Consider the following 25,589-nt stretch of genomic DNA (forward strand, 5'->3'; position numbering starts at 1 on the left):
ATCATTTACACTCACAAGCTCTGATTGCTAATATGGGGAAGAAACTAATCACCCGGGTCATTTTGGCTGTTTATTCTAAGTGGCTGTTGCATTATAAGTATCCTGTTCCCTTCTGCCATCACAATCTTTTCCCACACGGCCCTGATAGATAATGAAAAACACTCTGGCACCACAATTAGCCGCTGCAGAAACTAATGAGGCAACATCTTTCATTGCGTGCAACAATTCCGGCAATGCCTGTCACCTGCACATTAACCTGACCTCCGGTACTCAGGAAAGCCGGTCACTTTGCATTTCTGAACTGAACTCACCGAAAAGGTCATCAGAGCTGTTTGTCAAACCAGGAAAGGCCATACGCCGCCAAGCCCTGCCTCCCTGTGTTTCTACGCAGAAGACTCTGGTTTGTCTGCTCCCGGCTGGTTGTTGTTGATCTGACCTTTGCCTGAGCTCGCAGACTGTTGTTGTTATACGAGCTGTTGCTAGTCTGAGCAAACAGACAGTATCGAACCAGACTGTCAGGCTTGACAAGGATTTATTAAATAAATTGGCAATTTTGCATGTAAAATTAAGAGTTTTTTTTTGCTCCACATGATTTTTGTAGAAAGACGTTTCAATCTTGCAGAAACACACTCCTGTTAGCTATCAGTTTCAATAGGAATTAACTATTCAAAAGGATAATGAAAACGTTTTCTTTGAACATGCAGGAATTGATTTCTTTAGCTACTTTGGTTTAGCAAAAAACAAACTGTGAACACAAGACTGTTAGATCATCATCTTATGCAGAGCATGTGAGTATAGCCAGACCAATACAAGATTTTTTAGGCCCATACTGACAGTAGATAGAGAGTTAAATGAAATTATACATTGGCTGATATTCATTTTCTTTGCACAGCATAAAATAAATAAACATTAAATTTGTTTTGTGTTTTTAACAATTGCAACTAAGAAATGTACTGGGCAGGAAATTTTTAAGCTGAAAAATAAACTTCAACCCAATAGAGGTAAAAGAAAAAAGCTAATTGGTTGCTTAACAAACTTTATCTGTCATGTGAGCCTTGCCCTGTAGGTACTCAAGAGTAATTAATGGATTCTTTGTGTGCCGATGGTAAGACTTAAAGGGTTGCAAAGAGCCATAAAAATGTTTTTCTTCTGCTCTGATGCCTTCAGCTTTAGTTAGTCATAATCCATTCACCACACATAGACACACAAATGTGCAAACAAAAGCACACACAGTCACAGTGTGTGCATAATGATGTTTTCTGGCTAAATTATCTAGCTGTACTTGCTTCAGCTTTCTACTATGTTTATTGTTGTGCACCAAAGCAAATCACTTGTATGTGTAAACCTACTTGGCAATAGAACTGATTCTGATTCAGTTGTAAATGTTTATTATTTTCTCCTTGGAAATTAGTAGATGAAGGGTCTGCATGAAAATAGTGCCTAATTACATTGTGAAAACATTTAATTATTACCCGGAGGCTTCATAATTAATTGGTTGGTTTATATAATTAAGTCACAACTCTCATCCAAACTAGGTGGAAGCTACGTTCAGACTTAATGAAGAGTTTGTTTATGCGCATAATATTGTTGTAATGTGTACTGGAAATCACATCACCAAAATGTCAAGTGTTGAGGAAATTAGTTGTGTTTCGCTTGACAATTGGATAAAAATCTTCCCACAAATAGTTTTATGAGAACATGAAGTCATAGAATTTTGTGTGACTAATCTTCAAAGAGAAGTGAAATTAGGCACACTACTCTGAATTTAATTAAGAAAGGGCACAACTTTTACTGCTTTTATCAGTGAATTTAATCACCACTCGCACTACTTACTCATTTGAGAGTAAACAACAGCTTAATCCTTGGGAGTTTCCTCTTTTCCTCACTCCTCATTTTCAAGGATCCTCTATTAGCCTGTAATTAACTTCCTCCATCACAACCAACTACTTAATACCAGAAAATGCTGCCTGCTTCTTCGCTACATCACAGTGATGGAGGGTCTAGTGAAGTATCGCCCCCGTGCTCTGATCAAGTGAGTCAGTCGCGAGCTTTGTACTACGTGCCTGGAGGCTGCCTTCACAAGACCAGACAGATCCTTTGTTTAAGTGTGCTGTGCTGCTTTGAGGTTGAGCCTGACCAGACGGAGACTTTAGAGAGTGTTTATTTGTGTGTGTGAAGAAGAGAGTGCTGGGAGCTGTCCCTGGTGCTGAAAGGAGAGCTCATTAACGAGAGAGGGAACACACTGCGTCTGTGTATGTAAGGGATTCACATTCAAGCGAGTGAAGAAATCTGGCCTTTGGTTGAGGTAATTTTGCTTGTTTTCAGCGCAGTTTCAATTCTAGTGGAGGACTTCAGAGGACGCTGAATACTTCTCTTGGATCAAAACAATGTCACTTGACTCAAGATATGTCCTCTATGCAATATTACTGATATAAAAGCAATCTCAAATTAAAGTTTAGTCTAGTTTGGGTTTCTAAGTTCTCGCTATCAAGTATGTCTTTCTCATGAAAATTCACAGAAAGTGATAAATTTTACCTTTTAAATTTGTTGCAATCATCAACATTAGGCACCATGACACAAAACAAACACAAAGATGCCTCTGAAAGCTGTCCAAATAAACTTTGTGAGAATCAATTCTACATAAATCTTTTCAAACACTCACGAGTCTCACCGAAAGTAAACACAGAAAGTAGCATCGTAATTAGCTATAGTAGTTAATTGATCACGCTAACTTTCCACTCCAAATTAACAATGTATGTTGTGGCAAGGAGCGCAAGCTTTCCAATTTTACATAAATAATTTAAACGCTTGTCTCTGAGTACAACCAAACATTAACCCCAGGCTAAGCTATTTTTGCTAACTGCATATGGAAAACCTGCCCAGTTAACCAAACTAGCTGTTTGGTTTGCGAACTAGCAAACTACCTACCCATTTAATGTAATAAACTTTTTGTTACTCATTCTTTCATGATACTATTTCAACAGGAAGTGAGAAATAGTGGATTTGTCTTTATGTAAGATCCAAATTTAGTCAAACAACATATAAGTGAAATTAAACCACATTAAAATTTAATGAATTCTGAACTTTAAAAGTCAGTGAAGATAAAATGACTGTGAAACTGGACTCAAGAGACTCCCAGGCACTTCAGAGACTAGCCAAAAACTGAAGCAAAACCACACAGTATTTGATTGTTTTACCGGCCTGCAATCATATTAGCTTTAATGGGCTCTAACATATTTTCCCTCTCACCACCTGCAGCAGGATGTGAAATGGAAATGATCCATTACTCAGTAAATACATCAACATCAGCTGTAGTATCTCACTCGTAGGCATATGGCCTGTCTGTGGCACCAGGCGTGGCTTGGATGGACAAGCTGGTGATACATATGGCTAAGCTAGATAAAAGAGGGCAACATGGAGGGAAACTAGCAAGAAGAGAGAAGAGGGAGGAGGAAGATGGCTGGCTGTATGAGGTGAATACAGATAGAGGCATTACAGCAGATAAGGATCTTTAGGACTTGTGTTAAGTGTTAGAAAACATGCAACATGCATACAGTATGTCGGTCTGTGTGTGTGCGTGTGCACCTGCATAATTTCATGTATGTACATACAAACACAATGAAAACACACACAGAAAGGTAATGAGTGGATTTCATTTTTAGGTGTTTGCCATCTCCTCTGAAGAACTGCTCTGTAGATTGACATGAAATCAGACTACTGCATTGTCTACTTGTTGAATCATAACTTTGAAACTTAATTGAGGCCACTGAAGATGTGGCTGCAAGCATTACAAACATTTCAGTATGTGGACCTTGGGCAAATATTTGTTTTCCCTATACAAGGTCAATAATAAAACTTCAAGCTCAAACTATAGTATATTGTTTACTGCACATCATTTATTGGCACAAATATTTGCATTAAAGCACTTGTTTAGCACATTTTCTCTGTGTATTTAATTTGACTTACAAAAAAATGAATGCAGATTATAGAGATGGAAGAGAAATATATGTAATTAAACTGTTTTTAAACCCGAGCAGTAGTCTTCAACTGTATTTAAGTCTGGTGAGATTCTAGATTTTTCCATATTTCTATAATGAATTGATCTTACTGAAGGAGTATTGTGTATGTAGCCAGTCTGATCTTGTTCCTCTGTGGCATAGAGTGTCATAGTTTTCCAAAAACTATTAAAAACACATGTTCTTTCATGGGCACTGTGGTTTATTTAGAGTCAATACAACATACATTCTCCTGTGAACGTGTATTAATCGAAACCACTGAAAATAGTACCCAACAAATGCACTATTTAGTCTTGTTTGAGTTCTATTTGCTAGCAACTACAGTGATTTTAGCAAATGCCTTTCTTTTGTTTTTGTTTGTGAAAAAAAGAGGCTTGTGTTTGAGAGTCTGAGAAACTGGGGATGTGGATGGTAAGTTGTCTTCACTATCCCAGCCATCTGAAGGGTGGAAAAGAAAATACAAAGATGCAGGCCTTTGTTAAGCAGCAGCAGAGTTTGCTGCCAATGTTTCTGAAGTACAGAGCAGGGAGCAATGACTGCAGCTGGATGCTAAAGCCAATGTGAACTGTATCTCTTAAGAAGCAGCCCTTTTACACACCAGCCACAAGATGTTCAAAACAAAAGCAACTTATCAGTGCCGTCACAGACGCTGCATGTCATGAGGCCACTGCTCTGTGTATGTGACAAAAGTAGTACACTGCATTTACTATTTAAATTTGTTATTTTCCTAACTCCACTGTAACCTGTGTCATAGAGGTTTGATTCTCGTGTCTTTCAGCAGCATTTCTCAAAAGCGTATGAGTGGTTTTCCATTAAATTGGCCTGAGCAGACAGCCAAAGAGCAGTTGATTAGATTTTGTCGGTGATCTGGATCTCGGATTTCCGCCATCAGATGATAATCCTTTTTTAAGCCATAACTAAGATAAAGACTTGACTCCAAATCCTGGGGGTATGTTTGCACAGTCAAGAAATCAATTTGAATCAAAACCGAACAAGACTGATATCTTTGGGTGTAACAGCAGCCTGGAGAACTGTACAGTCATTGCAGAGTCTGTTAACTTTTCCCATAGTGCAGTGTGTGAAAAAAGTGTTGTTTTTTTTAACATTCTGATGTTGAGTACTCCTTCAAGATATGAAACTGTACTTTCAAATGCTTATCATGGTGATTTCCCAAAGCTCTCCACTCTCTTCTGTGGAGGCCTTGTGAAAAAAGCCAAAAGGGAAGAAATCCTCCTCGCTCTCTGTTATCGATTTGTCTTCCCAGAGCTGCCACAGTGTGGTGCCCGCTCGGAGACGGCAAGTGGTTGCCATAGCAACAGGTAGCCATGTAGTCATGGCGGCCGTCGAGGGCAGGGTGGTGGCAGTAGGGAAGAGAGAGGGAAAGAGGGGGGGTGTATAGAAAGCAGTGGCAGACTATTAATAGAGCTTCTCAGGAGCCAGCTGCAGAAAGCTGCGGTGTCATGGCACTGCGTCAGATACATCCTGGGCAAACACACACTGTTTGTTCTGTGTGTGTGTGTGTGTGTGTGTGTGTGTATTGTGTTGTGTGTGTGTGTGTGTGTGTGTGTATTGTGTTGTGTGTGTGTGTGTTGTGTGAGTACAGAAGTGTGCATGTGACTGTTGTTGTGTGTTGTTGTGAATGTGCATGCTTTGTTTGTGTGTGGATGGATGTTTTCCAGATCACAGTAGTGAGATAGTATTTGTATGACTTGGGTTCACCTTTCATCCACATGACGTAATTTTTGCTGTTGTTGATGTCAGGGTCAAAGGTCAAAGTCACCTTGTACCGTTTTGGTTGATATTTTGATAAGTTATGTTATTAACAAGCCAACATGCAGCGCACCTGATGCTGTGAAAACAGATTGCGGGTGAAAAAATCCAGAATGAAGGCGATTCTGTTTTCTTTCGGCAATAATTTTTCGTTCAGTCATGATGTCGGCCCCACATTATGGTGTCTGTCAGCTATTGCTGATGGATGATAGTGTCATCTATCAGCCCAACCCTAAATAGTAAAAATGATTCAAAACTCACTCACTGATTTTCAAATCATTGTCTGACAAAAACAATATAACTTTCACTAAGGTAATAATGTATTTTCACAGTGGTTTCTACGACATCAAAGAAAATCATCATAAAAAGTCTTTATTAAAACTTTATATAAATATATAAAACTTTATTTTTACATTAAAATTATTTCACGTCTATATATTTGTCAAACAACTATGAAATTGCATGCTGACTAGGGACAATTGTAACCATTTTTGGGACAAGTGGTGATGTAGCAAATATCTGTATTTTTTTTAGGGTTAAAGCAGCAAAAATAGGCCATGTGGGATAAACATGTGGAAAGTATGCTAACAAATTGTTCCTAGCAGACACAGAGCATTAGCATTCATTTGAAGTTGAAGTGTTTCGGGCCACCTGATTCAGTAAATGTAAGTCCAATATTTACTCTCCTTATAGCTCCGTTTTGGTTTCTACAAACTCCTGAGGGGAATATCTGGCTTTTTAGTAGCTAAATGTTCCACTATGTTCACCAGCTTGTTGCTAACTTTGTCTGCACGCCATTTGGTGCTGAGAAAGAAGCTTACAGTGAGTTTATCAGAGCTTTTTTTGCTGAAAATTGGTGCCTGCTATGGCTGGAAACAAGGTTAATGAGAGTGGTGAGACTGAACTAAAACAGTAAACTTGTTGGCAGTAAAATTAAACAATAAGCTAAAAAATGCTAAAATGCTCCATAGAGCTGAGGGGAACTGCAGAGTCGGGTGATAATCTTGTGACTACAAGTGACTCCTGCCACATTATCGTTGATCAAATGTAAATTGTGTAGCTTTAAGAATTTTTTTTATGTCAGTAAAAGGTTTTGTTTTTGTCTTGTGGGTCGGTCCAGACCGATATAAGTCAATAATTATTGGATGAATTGCCTTGCAAATTTTGATCAGACACTCGTGTTTGCCTTAGGATAAATTTTAATAACTTTGGGGATCTCCTGTCCTTTTCATCTAGCATCATCTTCAGGTAAAAATGTTCTGACTCCAGCTAAACTTATGACATTCCCACCATCCTCTGCTGTATTTTGTGTTTAGTTAGCAAATGTTAGTATGCTTACACACTAAACTAAGATGATTAACATGGTAAACATTATACTTGCTAAATCAACATGATAGCATGCTGATGTTAGCTTTAGCTCCAACACAATCTGACAGAGCTGCCAGTATATTTGTCGAGCATTCCCACTTAGTAAAATTTGTGACAATTTTGAGGATACAATTAGGTAATATAATTAATTATATTATATTTATTATATATCAGTTGATTGGTTAATGTTAACATAAGGTTTTGGTTTAGTTTCTTACCAGTCACCTTGCTTAGCAGAACCCCCGGTAACTGTTGCTCTCCCTCTCTCTCTCTCTCCCCCTGGTGTTTAGGTATTGCCTCTATGACAGTGCCAGTGTACATCGCCGAGGCCTCTCCGCCCCACCTCAGGGGTCAGCTGGTGACGGTGAACACCCTCTTCATCACCGGTGGACAGTTCACTGCCAGCCTCATTGACGGTGCCTTCAGCTACCTGCAGCACGATGGCTGGAGGTCAGACACAGAGACACGCACCTCACACAATCAGAAAATGTGTTAAGTTACATTTTAGATGAATAAAGCAATAAGTTACATAAATTACCTTAAAAAGGTATAAGTTTGCATAAATACACTTTTCAAAGGCTGCAAGGACTCTCATTTCTCTTTATGATCATTGGTTATATACTGTAGTCAGAGACGATGTTAGCATCTCTTCGTTTTTTATTCTTTCTTATCATATCAAATGCCAGAAAAAGTTGGGCTGGCTCAGACCCTCTTTCAAAATGTCAGCACATGCCCAGGTCAGCCCTTAACATTTGCTGTGAGTACTGTACGTTTGAAACATACAGTAGGCCTCTTTCTCTGTCCTTCTTTTCTCTTTTATCTATTATCATCATTCTGCTGTCACACTTACTGAAGGTTTACAGCCCCCAGAGTGTTTGGATGTTGAGCTTTGAGACAATGAGATAAGAATCATCCGTTTTGCAAGGATTAGCTTCAGAAAGCTGCAGTACAGTTCTGATGGAGATCATTTAGAAGCTTCTAGATCGGTGTGATTTATACATGATAATGGCATTTTGGAAACACTTGTTGAGTTTGGAGTAGGAATGTTGTCTGATTGATTTTTTTGCCTGCAAAGCTATTATCAGTCTTTTCCTCCTTCATTCCCCTGTCTTTACACTCTTTATCTTCTTCTTATTTGCCTTCCTACCACATCATCTGTTTTTTTGGAGTTGTAGAATGACCCTTTTACAGAATGTGTTGAACCCTGATTGTGTGCATGAGTGGATACAGAGAGCTAATTTTCCTCTCAACAGAAAAGTCCAGCATATCAGTGTTTCTGTTTGGGTTACGGTACTCTGTCATCAAATGAGCTTTATAGTTTTAGTTTTCTGTAACAGTATACATATATATGTGCACTGATTCATTTTTTTTTTAAAGATTAAGAGAATGATGATGATGATTGGAGTCATTTATGAGAATTTTCTTTCTTTTTGTGATGTGATCAAGTTCACCAGATGTACTCAAAAAGCTGATTTAATTTTGTTCTCTCAAAGAAATCCAAGTTAAATGCCGTATTATTATGTCAACCGTATACAGTATGATAAATGTTGCACTATATACTTCTAGTAAATGTAACTGTAGTTTCATAATCATAAGCAATCAGATCATAATTAGATTCCTAACACCATAAATACCCTCCCTAACTCTCCAGGTACATGTTGGGTCTGTCGGTGCTTCCCGCTGTGCTCCAGTTCATCGGATTCCTGTTCCTGCCAGAGAGCCCCCGCTGGTTAATCCAGCGCGGGCTAACCCAGAAGGCCCGCCGCGTGCTCAGTCAGATCCGAGGCAACCAAAACATCGACGAGGAGTACGACAGCATCAAGAACAGCATCGACGAGGAGGACAGCGGAGGAGGTAACGGGAGGAAAAGGAGGGAGGAGTGGGGCAAAAGAGCAACACAGGCTTGTTTTTGCTTTTTTAGTGTTTCTTTTTTTGGTGACAGTTTTATTTAATTGGATATCAGTTTAGCAAAGGTTACCTAGAGATGTTTGAGGAAAGCCTATTAGTTTACTAGCATAGCACACAGCGTGCATTAATTAATGCTGCTCTTGCTTGTGCATGGATCTGAAGGTACAGTAGATACATATAAGAGCAAGAAGTAAATATTAATCAATCTGGTACCCTGTGAAGTTTTTATAGAGGTTAAGTGCTACAGGTCAAAGGTCTTGCGCTTTGTTAGGGAGTGGTACAACAGATGACCACCACATGGAGGATTGGAACATGTTTGAAAAGGACTGGCTAATTGCTAGGTTCATATTTTTTTTCCGTGTATCATTTGTTCTTTTCATATTCAATGGAGAATCCAAAAACGGAAAATAAAACTCATTTGAATTTTTTAAATTTATTTATGAATCCAGCACAAAAAACAAATAACGGCTTGTTTTTCATACAAATTGAAGCATTCATTACATTAAATCACGTACCGCCATTGCCCAAGTGTATTTGGTGCACAAGTGCTCAAGTGCAAGACACAAAGAAATAAGCAGCTTCCTGGTTACACACAGCGGACACCTTAATTATCAAAATCAAAGTTGGTTTTTCATTTCCTATTTTGGACCATATAATTAGTCGTGTTGGCTTGAATTACAATTTAAAAATAGTTTTTTTATTTTCCCATTTTGGATTCCCTATTGAATATGAAAAGACTAAATGATTCACAGAGTCAGCAGCCTCCTTTTCAGTCACTTTAATGTCCTCCTCATTGAGGCTGATTATACAGTTCATGCTCCCCTCCTGCTGTGCAATGAAGTCCTTCCTATTGAAACAACAATAAGTCATTCCCTTAATCTGTTGCCTTTCACTTATGAGCAGTAATGTAGTATCTTTCCCCCTTGATTGTCTGTTGATGTGGTTTGAGTGTCTGTAGGTGGAGCTCTTTTGTCTGTCCGCTCATCAATGGTGGCTCTATGTGTTCCAGATGACTTTGTAGTTCTTCTGTTTATTCATGAAAACACCTACTGCTGCCAGGAATATAATTTTGTCTTGCAGCAACAGAGCAGCATATTGTTGAAGCATTCGTGAACTGGGCGTAGGTTGAATCCTTTTGGCGTAAGCCACCCCCTAAAAATGTCACAGATTACTCTTCTGAGTTGAAATGTTTTCAGTTTTGACACCCACTGCTTTACACACTGAAGTTGCTGAGATCCCCATTACTTAATTTCAGCCTACAACAAGGTGAATCTGCACTGTAAATAGAGATCTCCTGTAGAAAGGCAACCAAACAGAAAATTTGAGAAGGTTAATATGGCAGTAGATAGAAACAGAAAATATTTTCCTCTTCATGGTCAGTTATTGTATGAGGTGACCTTTGCTTGACCACACAGAGAGTGCTGTTTGATATGAGGCTTTGCCAGCGTGAGCAAACATCATTAAAAAAGGTTGTCAGAATGACGGCTGACTGAGCTATTAGCTAGTAGCCTGTTGCTGTTTCATAACACGATCATGAAATTTTCTTTTTTCCCCCAAAGGGTTTGTGTGTGGTACGCTGCGGTCTGATCCTGCAAATCTTTTCAATCCTTGCTCAAACCAGTCCAGGAAAGCACCATCAAAGACAAATTCTCACACACACACACACACACACACACATAGGCTACACACACTTGTATTTACCCACATTTCATCATTCGCTTTATCTGCCATCTGTTTATGCTCGTGTGTGCGAAAAAGAGCAAAAGTGAAGTACAATTAAATCCACAAAAGAGAGACATTATGCACATTCACATTCACGGAGCATATGGTGTCATAACTGCTGCAGTGGTTTGAATCTGAATCTCATCCCAAAAACTATCATTGTGTTACTTTGAATCCTTGCAACCTCCCTATTTCTTTCTGGAACTCTTCTATCATATATATGGCATACACAGTAAATTATAGAATATATATAATTCTAGTCAGATTAAATTTTATTTGTTTACAGGGACAATGCACATTGCTAAACTGTAAATGTAAAGACTAATTTTCAACTCTTTTACCATGGCCAGATGTTAAATGAACTATTAAAATAAAAATAAAGCAAATAGCTTATAAACTCATAACAGGAGAAGGCAGGCCAAAACACAAACAGAGGATAAAAAGCTAAAAGGAGTAAAGCAACTGACATGTTTGGCGGGTAATGTCTTATTGCTTAAGCCTTTCCAAACCCAAAAATGAAACAGCACCAGGGGAATGAATGGAAATACATTATTACAATTGATTGTGTATTCTATAAGCTTGAGCGCAAGCTGCAAAGGTTAACAATGTATGGATAACTAGCTCACTACCTTCATGAGCACCCTAAGCCTGTATTAAAAAGCCAGGGAACATTTTGTTAGCTACAAACTACTTTTGTGGGGTTACAGGTTATCTTAATGAAAGCCCTGTTCACGATAGCACAGGCACTGGGTAGCAACCAGATCCTGCAACTAATCAACCTTGACAATAGAGAACACCATGTCTCTGGAAGAAGTGGCATCCATAGATTCCCTGGGTCCATGCGGCCTGCAGTAAAGAGGAGACCATAGAGAGGAACACACACACACACACACACACACACACACACTGGAAGCAGAGCATCCCTCTTGTGGAAGTCAGTGTGTGTCCAGCAGTTTTCATTTCAATGTCTCTCCTCCTGTAACTGTAACTCATCCCTACAGTGATCGTCACTGACACAACTGGAAGGCTCCTCACACTGCCTGCTTGTTACCTCATAGCCGGTGCTTAACATTTGATTCAATGGGTAATGTGAGTAATGGACCCAACATACAGACTTTTAGGAATGTTGTTGTTTTGCTTGAGTTCCTTCAACAATTTAAATTAGCACAGCAGAAAATCATCAACATTGCGGTTATACTATATACATTATACTGTATATGTAGTGAATCATTCATTTGGTTTTGGTTTGGATCATGATGGAGCTGGAATATCAAATTAGAACCATGCTCGTGGCGCATTAATTGAAAACGTATGGCTCACTAACAAGCCTCCTAAATGTTCACTAAATATTGTGTGCACTCTGCAGCCATATTGCCACATGTTTACGTTGCTTGTTTACCTAGAGTAATATCAGAAGGATTTCTGGTTGTGATGTGGCTGTGAAATTCAGAATTCACTGCTCAGTGATCAAGGCAGGATCCAGTATTCATGTTGGCAGTTCTCTATACTAGCTTTTTGTTTTGATTAACTTTAAATATAAAACAATTTGATCATCCTGAGGCTAATTAAAATGAACATGTGCAACATGTGCAAGACGTTTGAACAGAGGATGAACCTCTTGAGATGCATCGTCTCATTTTATTCATTTTTGCATAGTACATTATTTGTTTGTATACAAGTAAAAAGAATGCTTCTGGCATTTAAAGACACTCCTATGCTGCATAGTATGATGGGTATGAAAGAAAATAGATCTACATAAACTATTTTGAACAACACTGAAAGGTAAAATATTTGACTTGGTAGTATTATGACACACCATATCAACATAATCCACGATAGGTAGCAACAATTGGGCAACTTTTTTTGAAAAACAATGTTTGGGCTTAATACGTATGGTCAGGCTTTGATTTACTTTTAATAACAGCATATGTGGAGGTTGGAAGAAAGCTTATAATCAATAGTAATAATGATACCAATGTATTTTGTAGACTCGACTTGGGATATTAAAGATTCATTAGTGCATGTAACTGAGAATCTTTTGATTCACTGTTTGGCCTCAAGAAGCATAGGCCACAACAAAGGTTTCTTTTTATTAATAAGCAGCTTATTGATATGAAACCAGATCTGTATGGCATAAAAATCATCCTGAAAAAAATACTGAATTTCATTCATATGAGACTTGAAGGCAGCAAATCAAAGCAGTTCATCTCTCTTCTTTTATTTTCAGGGCATTAACGAAATCAGAGAGTCTTGTACCATTGGTCAGAATCGTGTGACACATCCGTGCAAGTTGCTTGCAGTGTGAACACATAATAACATGATAGGTTTAACTATGTGAGTTAAACTTTAAATCCTAAATGACGACACACTACGTGATTTTCAGCCAGCTGTTTTTAGACATGCAACAAGACCAACTTATTGCCATCATGGCCAACAAGTTTCAGTGGCACCTAATGGTGAGGGTAGCCAAAGCAACAAAATTGCTCACTCACCCCTCCCTTTGCAAGCGCGTAGGAGAAACTGCTTGGTCTAAATAATACATGTGCTCCTCTATTTGTCCAAATTTCACGTCTTCTTACTTCTAATGAACCAGACGACTACTACAACTATTACTACTTCTTCTTCTTCCACTTCGTATGTATATTGGAGCCTTATTTTCTAAAGCTAGCCTCGGATTTTATTGCACCACCTTTGACATATCTTTTTAATCTCTCCCTGGACACGAATGAAATTCCACCTATATGGAAATCCATGCATTTGTTCTTCCCTTGTTAAAAGGGGTTGACCCAATAGAGTTAAACAATGACAGACCCATCTCAAAATTGTCCGTCTTGGCTAAGGTTATGGAAACTCTGATGAACGAACAACTGAAAGAGTTTGTAAGTACAGGTCAGGTTTTCGGAAAAAAACACAGCACAACTACAGCAGCCCTAAAACTAGCAAATTTTATTGATTCTTTAGACAAAAAACAACATTGTGCAGCTCTCTTCATTGATCTATCTAAGGCTTTTGATACCGTGGATCACGCAGTATTAAAACAAGACTTTTCAGTGTCAGATTGTCAGTCTGCTGGTTTGGAAACTATCTATCAGTGTGTGCAGGTAGACGGTCTCACCTCTAGCCCTCTTTGTGAATCCAAGGGTGTGCCCCAGGGGTTAGTGCTCAGACCACTCCCATTTATATTATATATCAACATTCATGATCAAAATGTCTCCAATGCAAATTTGCACTTCTATGCTGATGATACTGTGATATACTGCTCTGCATCTACACTAAACCAGGCTCTTTGTCAGCTACAACTTGCTTTTGATACTGTACAACATACCTTTTTTTGATTGTTTTGAATGACAAAACAAAACTTATGTTGTTTTCCAATGCAAAATCATTGTCACTAAACCTTCTACCCATCACTACTTCTCAAGATGGAGTCTGTATCTCAATACAAGTATCTTGGTTTCCTAATTGATTATTCTCTCTCTTTTAAACCTCACATTAAGCAATTGGCGAAAACGCAGAAGCTGAAAGTGGGTTTTTATTTTGGAAACAAGTTGTGTTTTTCCTTTGAGGCCAAAAGGAGACTTGTTGCTGACACTTTTATGTAAGTGCTGGACTATAGCGATGTTATATACATGCATGCATCCATTCAAAGCCTGAAACTGTTGGATCCTGTTTACCATGGAGCTCTGAGGTTCATCACAAACTTTAGAGCCCTTACTCATCATTGCTCCTTGTATGATCGGGTTGGTCGATCTGCATTGTCCACCAGTAGACTTAATCATTGGCAAATTCTTATTTACAAGGAGTTTCTTGGTCTGCTTACCCCATAACTACAAATCTACATCCAAAAGAAAGGCACAGGAAGATATTGTCTTTGTTCTGAGGACATTACTATTATCTGTCCCTGAAGTCCAGACTGAATTGGGAAAAGGGACGTTTAAGTATGCGGCCCCCTGCGCTTGGAATCAGCTGCAAAATGTCCTGAATCTTCATGAGCTGTTTGTGACTTGTGGTAAATATTTATAAAAGTTTGATTGTTTTATGACCTTGTAACTTACTATTTATTCCCATTTATAATTGTTATATGTTTATGTTATATGTTATATGTTTTAATGTCTGCAACCTTCTTAATTGGGCTGCTGCCTGACTTGGCCAGGACGATCTTAGAAAAGAGATTTTTAATCTCAATTAGTTTTTTCTGGTTAAATAGAGGTAAGATAAAAATACAATAAATTCAACGTAGTGACGAAACGCGTCGGTAGAGCAGTTTGTCCATTCATGGCGGCACAACATGGCAACTTCCATGTTAGGGGACCCCCAGTTTATTTAGATAGAAATGGTTCATTCTAATAAAAACATAACCGTTCATTATGTGAGGTCTTTATACACCACTGAAAACATTTTTGTCAGTAGATCCTAAAAATTACACACAGGAACTTTAACTGTAAGGGGACATAGAAGACATTTTCAAACCTTTATTTTGTCAACTCACTCAGCAGAAAGTTTCAGATTAATACAATCAGATTTTAAGAGGATATAACTCTCAGAGGAAAAGGGCAGACACTACTGACGCAACATTATTTGACCTTTATAATTTGCTTCCACCTTTCAGCAGAACAGCATTTGTTCATGTCTCCCCTCATTCTCACTTCCAGAATCAGTGAAGTTCTTTTCTTTTTGCTCTCGTAGCAAACACATCCTCAAACACTCCATCTCAAGATCCATTGTGGCAAAATTTAATGACAGAGTTTGGTGTTTGATGTTAAGCAATTTACATGCTCGTTTTAGGGCCGACATACGACCTGGAGACCAGCTGTTGCCTAGCAACCATGCAGCCAGATAGTCTGACGGAGAGGACAGAGAGACTAGTAGACAGACAGACAGATGGAAAGAGAATTAAGAGAGGGATTAAACACTCGTCGGTTCAAATGTATTGATTTATTTGGTTACTGAGTCTCCTGATTGGCCCAGTCATGGTCAGCTGACAACAAACACACACCTGATTGATCCAGGAGCAGGAAGGTTGTGTAGATAGCAGAGTTGAGGTCAGAGCAGATATCCTTTTTCTTTGATTTCCTTGCTGGAAAATGTAATTAGGTCAAAGAAAGATAGTAAAATGCAGAAATATTGAGAAGTTATGAAAAGACAATCACAATACATAAAGTGACGTTGATTGTAACTGACAGTCAAATTTCTTTTATGTGGTGAAATATACTTCAAATGTTCAGGATGAAAATGAAGTTTAATTTTCAGCCAACAGTCAGAACATTTTATGATTACTGTTATTAGGTGGAATAAGACAGTAAACTTGGCTCAGTGTAGCTGCTACTCGAGGCAGCCGTTACTCTTACCAAAATCACGCTGTGATAATTCTAATAAGCTTCTAGTTTACCTAAGGTCACTTTTATTTTTCTAATTTAGAATGATCAATCATCAGAGTCATGACTAAGTATAGACTTTTAAATTAACACAAACAATAAAAACCATGCATGAAATGGGAGTTTATGGTTCCTGCTGCTTCTTATGATGCTCTCAGCCTCCCATGGGTGAGAAGGAAGCACTCGTTAATCTACAATCACTTCTAAAGGCCAGCAGCATTAAAAACGGTAAAAATTTGCAGCAAAATCTGAATTTTCCTTCACCTGCAAATTTGCGCTGCTGAGCAGTAAGCAAGGCATCTTGACAATGCTGACCTTTGAGGGAACAGAGTGCCGCAGAGTCGAAAATGGAGGAAGCTATTGTAGTGCTCCACGAAACAGGCTTGGTTCAAGACATGTATCAGTGGTAAATGGTCTATACTTGTATAACGCCTTTCTAGTCTTCCCGACCACGCAAAGCTTTTTCACATTTACACACATTTATTCAGAAACAGAAACACACATTCATGCACATTCACACCATAGCCATCCGGAGGAATTTGGGTTTAAGTATCTTGCACAAGGATACTTTGACATGCAGAGTGGGGGAGCCGGGGATCGAACCACCAACCTTTCAGTAAGTGGACAATCCCTGAGCTACAGCCGCCCCTCACAAATACACCTTTTGAATAAACTGTGTCAAATTATTGTCCCTTTAGCAACAGAACGATGAAGCTGGCTAACAGCCCACCAGACTTCGTTAAGAAAAAACTGTAAATTTACCTTACAGATTGCAAAATACATTCCAACTGGACAGAACAGTCCTGTACCAAAACAGTCTTTCTACTGTTACAGCAATCACCAGCCTTGGTTTAGTCGAAATAAACCCTAAATTCACCAAAATTTTCTGTCTGTACTCCTCAGTTGGCAGCCACGAAACGGCCTGCACTTTCTGCAGCCTAATCCTTGGGGACAAATGTGCCCGTCAAAGTAGTATATATCCACTAAAAGTGCAATGTCACAACATTATGGAAATTATCCCTATAGATAGACCTGAAACAGCTGTGATGTCGCTCTTGCTCGCCACTGGAGTCCATTGAGAAAAAACAACAATTTTATCCCACAGTCTGCAATTACTACAGTCCAGTATTCACCTGAAACTCAATAGTTAACCTTTTTATCTGACAGTTCTCGTTCTTTGATTTGAAATACTTCACTGTGATTGGTCCTTAACCTTACTAAGTTGTGGTCAGTGGCTCTGTGCATGACTCCTGCAAAGATGTAGCTGTTTTCTTGTAGCCTTGTGGCATGTGTTCTCACCTGGAAAAACAAAGGCGCTCCGTGCCCCTTCGCTGACATGTCGGTTACCATGGAAACAACACTTCTCACTTCCCTTTTCTCCTCACCTCAGATGTAACAGTGATTATAGTGTGTATAACCTTCTTTGTATCCCTCTCTCTCACACACACACAAACACACTTAACACATCAGGAATTTTCTAAGGTGTAAAAGGCCCTGTGGTCAAAAAGCTGATAATCATCTCGTAGCTATCATCACCTCCTGTCATAGTCTAGTCAGGATCCTATTGAAGAAACATTTTATATGCAATACAATTTTCAAAAACACGTGTGCCAACATTTGCTCAGTAGAAACAAAAATCCACTCAACAGGACTATAACAGGTAAATCTAATTTTAAAATTCCTATAATGTTGCTAAATATTGAAGGAGCAAACTCGTCCTATTTTTCTAGAAGTTGTTTAATAATACCAGCTATTAAAGGAGCTATTTGTAGTTTTTTAATTCAATTAATCACTTTTTTACTGTCTATTTGTGAACAGGTTGTAACCTCACATAAAATTGAACCACATGCCTCCTTTCTCAGTAACTTGGAACAGCCGCTGTGTTGCTTCCTATGTGAAGAAGTAAACTAGTTGGATTTTCCAAGAAATCCACTGGTTATAGTAGGCTGTGACGAGCCTCTTGCCTATTGGCATTAATGCCTTCATCATCCAGGAACTGCCAACACACTTTGGCCACATGAGGCCAGGCTTTGTCCTGCACCAGGAGCAATCCACGCCCCAATGAACCAGCGTAAGGTCTGACAATGGCTCAGAGGATCTCATCACGGTACCTAACAGCATTCAGGATATCGTTAGCATGTGGAGGTCTGTGCGACCCTCCAAGGATATGGCTTCCCAGACCATCAGTGACCCACCGCCAAAACGGTCAAGCTGGAAAGTGCAGGCACCATAACATTCACTCCAGTCTCTCTCATGTCTGTTAAAGTTGCTTAATGTGAACTTGCTCTTGTCTGTGAACAGAACAGGGAGGGAATGGCAGACCTGCCAGTTCTGGTGTTTGGTTTTGGCGAATGCTGGAAGGTGTTAGGCTGCGAGCACAGACCCTACTAGAGGATGTCAGGCCCTCATGCCACCCTCATGGAGTCTGTTTCTGACAGTTTGGTCAGAAGCATGCAAACCAGTAGCTCGCTGCAGATACAGGTCCTGCTGCTGGGTTGATGCCCTTCTATGGCCCTGTCCAGCTCTCCACATGTAACGGCCCGTCTCCTGGTATCTCATACATGCACTTGAGACTGTGCTGGGAGACACAGCAAACTTTCTTGCAACGGCACGTATGGATGTGCCATCCTGGAGGAGCTGGACTACCTATGCAACCTGAATGGGCTGTAGGTACAGCCTTGTGTTACCAGTAGTGACAAGCACACTGGCAAAATGCAGAACTAGAAATCAATCAGTCAGGTAGCACAAGGAGAACACTAGTTTGTGGCCACCAGCTGCAAAACCATTCCCTTTTTGGGGGTTGTCTTGCTGTTGCCTCTCTGGTGCACATGTTGTCACTTTCATTTGCACCAAAACAAGTGACAGTGATTCACGATCTCTTATGGTTTGCAAAGCAAATGTGGAACGATTTGTTTCTAAAAAACAATAGTGATGACAGGCAGGGGCAGCCAACTAAATAAAGCATGCATCTGGGGTTGTTTGCTAACATTCAATTTAGATTTATTGTTGTTTTACTGATACTCAGGTACACGGCTTCTTCGCCAGTCTCAGTTGCTGTAACGTACAAGACCCACATAATATACAAAAAAGCAACGTAACAGTGGAGTACATCATCATAGTGGCCCATTCAGTACAGTAATGTTACTTACTGCGGCCTACCTGTTATACTAAAGTGTGGCAACTATTTATAATATTCAGTCTACCTCAGTTTTCGTTATAATCAAAACTTTTTTGCAATGCTGTCATTGCTGAGCCTCTCTGGTGAAAGATAAACAGTTATTGAATAGCTGTCGGCTAAATGAAGTCAATGTAACGTTATCATGCAATGAGCAAGGATTAGTTCAACATAAAGCTGATAAAAATGATACTGTAACGTTGCAGAGAGCTTACCTGAGTTTCCAGCATTTTGTGTGATCTTTGATGCTATCTACGGTGTGTCGGCCTCTGTTTTGGCTCGCTCATCAGTTCGAGCACGTGCGCATGTTTGGAAAGGTAGTGGTTGCAATCTGAAACCTCACCACTAGAGGCCACTGAAATCTACACATGACTCCTTTAAAGCCAAGACAACTCAGTCAGCGGGTACTGTAAATATAACTAACTACAGTATGTAAAGTATATAAAGGCTGCAAGTATTGCAGCCTTTATATACATTCATACAAGACAGTATTTTAATTCTTAGAGTTAAATTCAGTCACGAAAATGTATCTTCAGCGGTATTGCTAATTATATTTTTGGGTGTCATTTTAGTTCAAAGTATTTATCAAAGCTGGTTATTTCCAATAGAAGATATTCTATCAATGATTGACTTGATGTATTTTTGGTAATTAAACACCAGGCTAATGAAGGAAGGATATAGAAACTCTGAGCTACTTTGTCTTTTGAACATGCTCAAAGATGGGGTGACAACACACCATCATCAAAAAGTCAATGCACTCTGATTACCATCTTTTCAGCCTGAGAGGTGAATAGGCGTGAGAGGAGGAGGGGGAGGAGAGGTCAATGACAAAGAGAAAGTGAAGTGGAAAATGGAGGTGTTGGGGCAGCAAATTATGACAGAGAAGCAATACTGTGGCAATATTGCAGGTCATTTCTGTCAGATATTATATTGCCATTCTTCATGAGAAACTTCATAATGCAAAGTATTGAACACATTGATTTCTTTGGCTGGCTTGTTCATAATAATTCTTGTTCCAAGCAACACTGAGCACACTCAGATGTAACCTTGCAAAAACAAAGGTCGTGAACAGACACTGAGTGATGGAGGCAGTATCAAGCAGTAGATCACTTAATCTGCAGCTGCGTGACATTTCTGTTTTCTACGTCAAACAGATGGCTCCTTTTAAAGTGATAGCCCTCCCAACGTCTGTCTTCTGAGTACGAAACACTCACTGTCTTTAGACTCATTATAAAAATTTGGTTGCTAGCTTCCTCGTGGAGAATGGAGACTGTAGTCAGCTTGGATTCATTCATTCATTAGCTTGGATTTTGACTGGGGTCCAAGAGGGACACTGACTTATGCAGGGTTGGCATGAAGTACGAGCACATACACATCGGAATAGCACTAATTTACAATTTGTCTCCACTACCAACGTTAACTTTAATTACTAACATTAGTGTCTTACATTCCAGGGTTTAGAGATTAATTAAAAATCTAAATATACCTAATAATCACAAAGTGGTACCATACAAATGTAATGAGTCTTTATTTAAACAAATTGTACTTCCAATAGTAGGCTACTGTACATACAAAAGAAAACAATGCACATAAAAAAATAAATAAATACAGGAACAGTATAAAATGCTGAACTAAAAATTTAAATAGACGAACCTGTGTCGACAATATTTGACAGAATTGTGCAAAACTTCAAATGTGCTACAGTGTAGTTGTTTTTAGAAGAACAGAACTCAAACTAGCTTATTTGACAACAAAAAAGTCAGACCTCTCCTAACAAATCTTGTTTCAATACTAACATGACTTGTTAGATATGACTTGCTTGGCTATTTTGAATTTCTTTTGTTTGAAGAATTCCCAAATGTATGGGTTAATGTACGTGGCATGAGAGTAATGCTAGCAAGCATCACTACTACAACTAACCGATGGCACAGTATCTATATATCAAGTCTACTCATCTTTCAGGAGCGCAGAGTAGCGGCCAGGTGTAACAAATGTAGTCTGGAATCCCCAGAGACTTCATGACCGGTTGACTGAGCCCTCTTCTATTGATTTCTTGGCAGCGCTGCACTCAAAGTCAAAGTCATAACCTTTTTAACCTTGGCAGGCTATTCTGGCGCATTACTGATGCCCAGGTTTAAGACTGACTTGTACCTATTAACAAAATATTTGTTACTTGTCATACAGTACACTTGTCACAGAACATGGAAAGACAGCAAAATCAGGGCACGAACAGAGACGGGACCAAACAGGAGGCAAGGCTACATTAAAACATGGAGATATAAGACTAAGGACTAAGACACAGACCATAATGATAAAATACAGAAGTACGCAGATCAGAAAAACACTAACTTGAACAAAAGCACTGGACTAAGGAAATAATGGCAAAAACCAGAAACCCATAGGGAAAAAATACAACTAATAACAGCTCTTGGCAGTTTTGTCAGCCAAAATCTTCTTCAAGTACCACCATCACCCTTGTGATAAAGTGTGTGTAGTTAGTGGCTTGTTTTCCTCTCTTCTGTTGGTCAGAACCACCACTCTTTTCTAGCTGTTGTCATTATTCTGTCCACTAGCTAATGTCCAATATTTACTCTGCTTTTACCTCTGTTTTGGAACACCTTCCACTAAGAAATTTGACTCTTTAGCTGCTAAATGCTCCAATATGTTCACTAGCTAGTTGCTAACTTTGTCTGCTCTTTGGTGCTAGGCAGGGAGTATACAGTGCAGTAGCCATTCCCTATGGGGCAGTCACTGTGAGTGACCATTTTCACATTACATCAAGTTGTTAATATAATTCATTGTTAATATAAAAATGTGAATAAATTCAGCTTCAAAATATAGCTAGATTTGGGGTGCAGTCTAGTCTCCTTTTAAAGAAAGTTTGTTTCAATCTGCTTATCCAGTCTGAATCAATCAGTTTTGATGTGAATAGAAGAGGTGAAAGAAATTGCTCAATGTCAAGCATCTTATTAGAAACTACAGTTGCTGCATTACATTAGGCATCTTGGTAGGCAAACCGCCACAGCCAGTAATCAAGATGAATGGCAATATTGTTTAAAATGAATATGGCTTCGTTTGAAAACTATAAAAGCAGAGAATGCTCTGACTGATTTAAAGTAGAGTACCTCTGTATGTACAATTACATACACAATCACAACATCAGTTGAGGTGGAATTAAATTAGTGTTATATAGAGCCTGTTTATATTTATATCTTCATTTCAGGTTGTTTTTCCCTGCATTTATTTGCGGTCCAAAGCAATCTCCTCTTTAACCTGCTGTTCTGTTTGGCTCATGCTTGTTTTTAACCATCTGCTTCCAGGTAATTGAATGGTACGCTGTGTTAGCTATCAACAAAAGTGTGCTGCATTTATGTTTCAGCTGCGCCCTTCTAAATAATTAATTTTATGCAATCATAATCGCTATAATTCATATGGACACACATGCAAAGACACATTGCGCACACACCTGATAGATGTCTGAGGGAGTTTTAGCGTCTACCGCCATCACAGTGCTAATTCTCCCACTGATCATTAATAATTCAGGATATTGAACATTTTATGAAACTCCGCTGATGCTTTGGGTCTGTTTAAATCCACAAAGAAATCATAATGAGACCAGGGCTGCATACTGAGAAGTGATTGCAGTCACTGAACAAAAGCCTCTTCAGTATCTTAAATGTAGGCATGACCTGTCTTGTTTAAATTCAAGGTTGTAGATTTCATTATTGGTCATTGAACATGTCCCATATGGAATAAAAGACTTTTTATTTGGTCATTTCAACTACTTTCAAAGTTGGGAGCAGTCACCTCATATCCAAGCATCACTATTTAAGATGGGTTCACTGCCCTGCTCATTAATAAGACTTAATTGAATCTAAACATGCTAGCGGCATTGTCTTCTCTGCTAATCTAATTTTCAATAAATGTGCTTTCTGCTCTAGTGCTTTTCATTCCCACTTCTTGTTCCACCTCTCAAGCTTGTGCGATGACAAAACCAAACGGGCTGCCTGACAAACATGTTCACAAGGGTAATATGAACAAATATTTTGATATAAGACTATTGGAAATTACACATATCTGCCCTTGTTATCAGTTTGAACAATGAGCTGATGGTGGGGGCTGCGGGGTGGAGTGAGCAGGAAAATGAAACCAAATTCCCAACTGGGAAATTATTGAGTCTGCATTAGCAGAGGATCCAAAGCAAGACAAGCTGCCTCTGATGAAAGCAAATAGACATGGGACTTATATTTCTCTAATAGATTTCAAGCTAGGCCTACTTAGTCCAAGAGTCCAAAAACAAAATATGAATGCAACTCTTGATTCATGATCACCTTTTTTTGCTGTTACAAATTCGTAAGGGACTATTCATCAGCTGCTGGTTTTCATTGATCTACTACTAATTAGCAGGCATTTGTAGGTGTTCCCAGTGTACTCAACTCAACTGAACTCAACTTTATTTATACAGCACTTTCAACACCAGAGTGCTGTACAGAAGGTATTAAACTTTTTGAAAGATCAATACACATGCCACAGGGAGCATGGGGATTGTTTTTTTTTTCAGCAGAAGTAGAGAAATACAAATCAGCACACAAATTTGAAAGTCAATAGTCAGACATAAGTTGCTGATGATACATAGAGAATTAATATCTGTGGTTATAGCACTTTAACTAGTAAAAGAAAACCATTATAGAGAAAGAAAGAAACCACAATGTCAAGAGGAAATGGAGCTTGTTGGCTGATTCACTTTCTTGCAGAGTAAGATGAGAAGATCAATACCACCACTGGCACCATCAATGTGGGTGCTTTGCGTTTCTGACAACCAGTCTAAAAAGCTTAAGAACGCTTCATGTGACGTTCTTGTCAGATTGTCAAACAGTGTCAGAAACACCTTCTCGCCACACCTTTCAGTATCAGAATGGGGAGGGGCTGCATTTGTGTAACATTCACAGGATATTCACCCCACTTTCAAGTGTGGCCATTTGGAACAGCTATGAACACTTGAAGCATACTTCTCATAGGCCCCACAGCCCACACATAGGCTGCGCCACTGACCCAAATCAGCTATAGAAAAACACCTTTATAACCCAAATCCATGGGATTTAATAACATACAAACAACGAATACACTAAATCAAGACCATCAAAAAGTGAAAAACAAAAAACAAAGCCCAGCTTTCTCCACACCAGAAGCCTATCCTTTCTGGTGCTGGCACAGGAACTTTTAAGCACTTAATTCCATCTCATCTCATTGAGCATTCAGATGTAGCACACCTGGGCAGAGGTAGAGAGGGCAGTAGAGGAAGTGACCAACACCACAGGGAAACAGCCACAACAATACAGAAACCTTAAATGAGACAACTCAAACTGGAATTTGGTCATGAAAAGGAATTTGTTGGCTCCCTGTGCGAGACTAATGTAGAGTCTCCATATAAAGTCATAACATGGATTTGTCTACACATAGAACAAAAAAGTGAAGGAGGACTTTGAAGAGGTCTGTTTGCTGTAGTGTTTCAGCCTTGAATAATAGTTGCCCTTGTCAACTCACAATGGAGGATCAACAAACAGATTTGTAATGGCACCTCTGGAGCTTATCACATATTTGACTCACAGGGCACAATGTGAATGAAATGAAGGCCACTTTAACATTCAGCAGTGTTCTTCTAAAGATGCTATTCCAGGGTCCCAGATTCCACATATAATGACAATGAATCTGTGACTCATCCAGAGATGCTATATTCAATTAAATCTGCTTGTTGAATTTGTATCTTTTAGATACAGAAGCTCAAATGTGCCCTGAGTGAAATTAACAAGCACAGTAATGGTTATGAGTATGACTCAAATGTTCCATCCATAAGTGTGGGTTTATTAGGTCAGTAAATTATCTTTGACAAAAATATTATCCAAATAGACTTTAAACAGTGAAATGAGACATTCAGATGATATAGGTAACAGTGCCTATGTTTCCTTTTTGCCCCAAGCCTCTCTGACTCACTCTTACCGTGACATTTTTACAAATAAAGTTTATTATTATTATTACATTTTTGTATGCGTATCTGTATGTGTATATGTGTGTGTGCCCCCAAGGAAGACCCTTGTCTTCTACATGGCAGGTGTGCATCTGGGAGGTCATGAATCTCAATAACTCAGTGGATTGATTACCAACAGACTTTAGAATGGGTGAGATTTTATTACTGGCCGAGGGGAATGGATCGATGGATGATGATGTGTGTGGGCGTGTGTTGTATGTGAATGCAGC

General features: G+C 39.0%; 1 protein-coding gene across 1 annotated transcript in view; it reads left to right on the plus strand.

The window, feature by feature from the left end:
• LOC119918008 (proton myo-inositol cotransporter-like) overlaps positions 1–25,589 on the plus strand; it is a 74,303-nt gene that overhangs the window by 6,494 nt on the left and 42,220 nt on the right. The window contains exons 2-3 of the mRNA XM_038738495.1: positions 7,445–7,604; positions 8,806–9,008. Of these exons, the coding sequence (XP_038594423.1) occupies positions 7,445–7,604; positions 8,806–9,008 (363 nt within the window). The remainder of the gene's footprint in view (positions 1–7,444; positions 7,605–8,805; positions 9,009–25,589) is intronic.

This window comes from Micropterus salmoides, unplaced genomic scaffold, assembly GCF_014851395.1.
Source record: "Micropterus salmoides isolate LMB-PRFRI ecotype aquatic unplaced genomic scaffold, ASM1485139v1 Ms_hic_scaffold_23, whole genome shotgun sequence".
Taxonomy (NCBI): domain Eukaryota; kingdom Metazoa; phylum Chordata; class Actinopteri; order Centrarchiformes; family Centrarchidae; genus Micropterus; species Micropterus salmoides.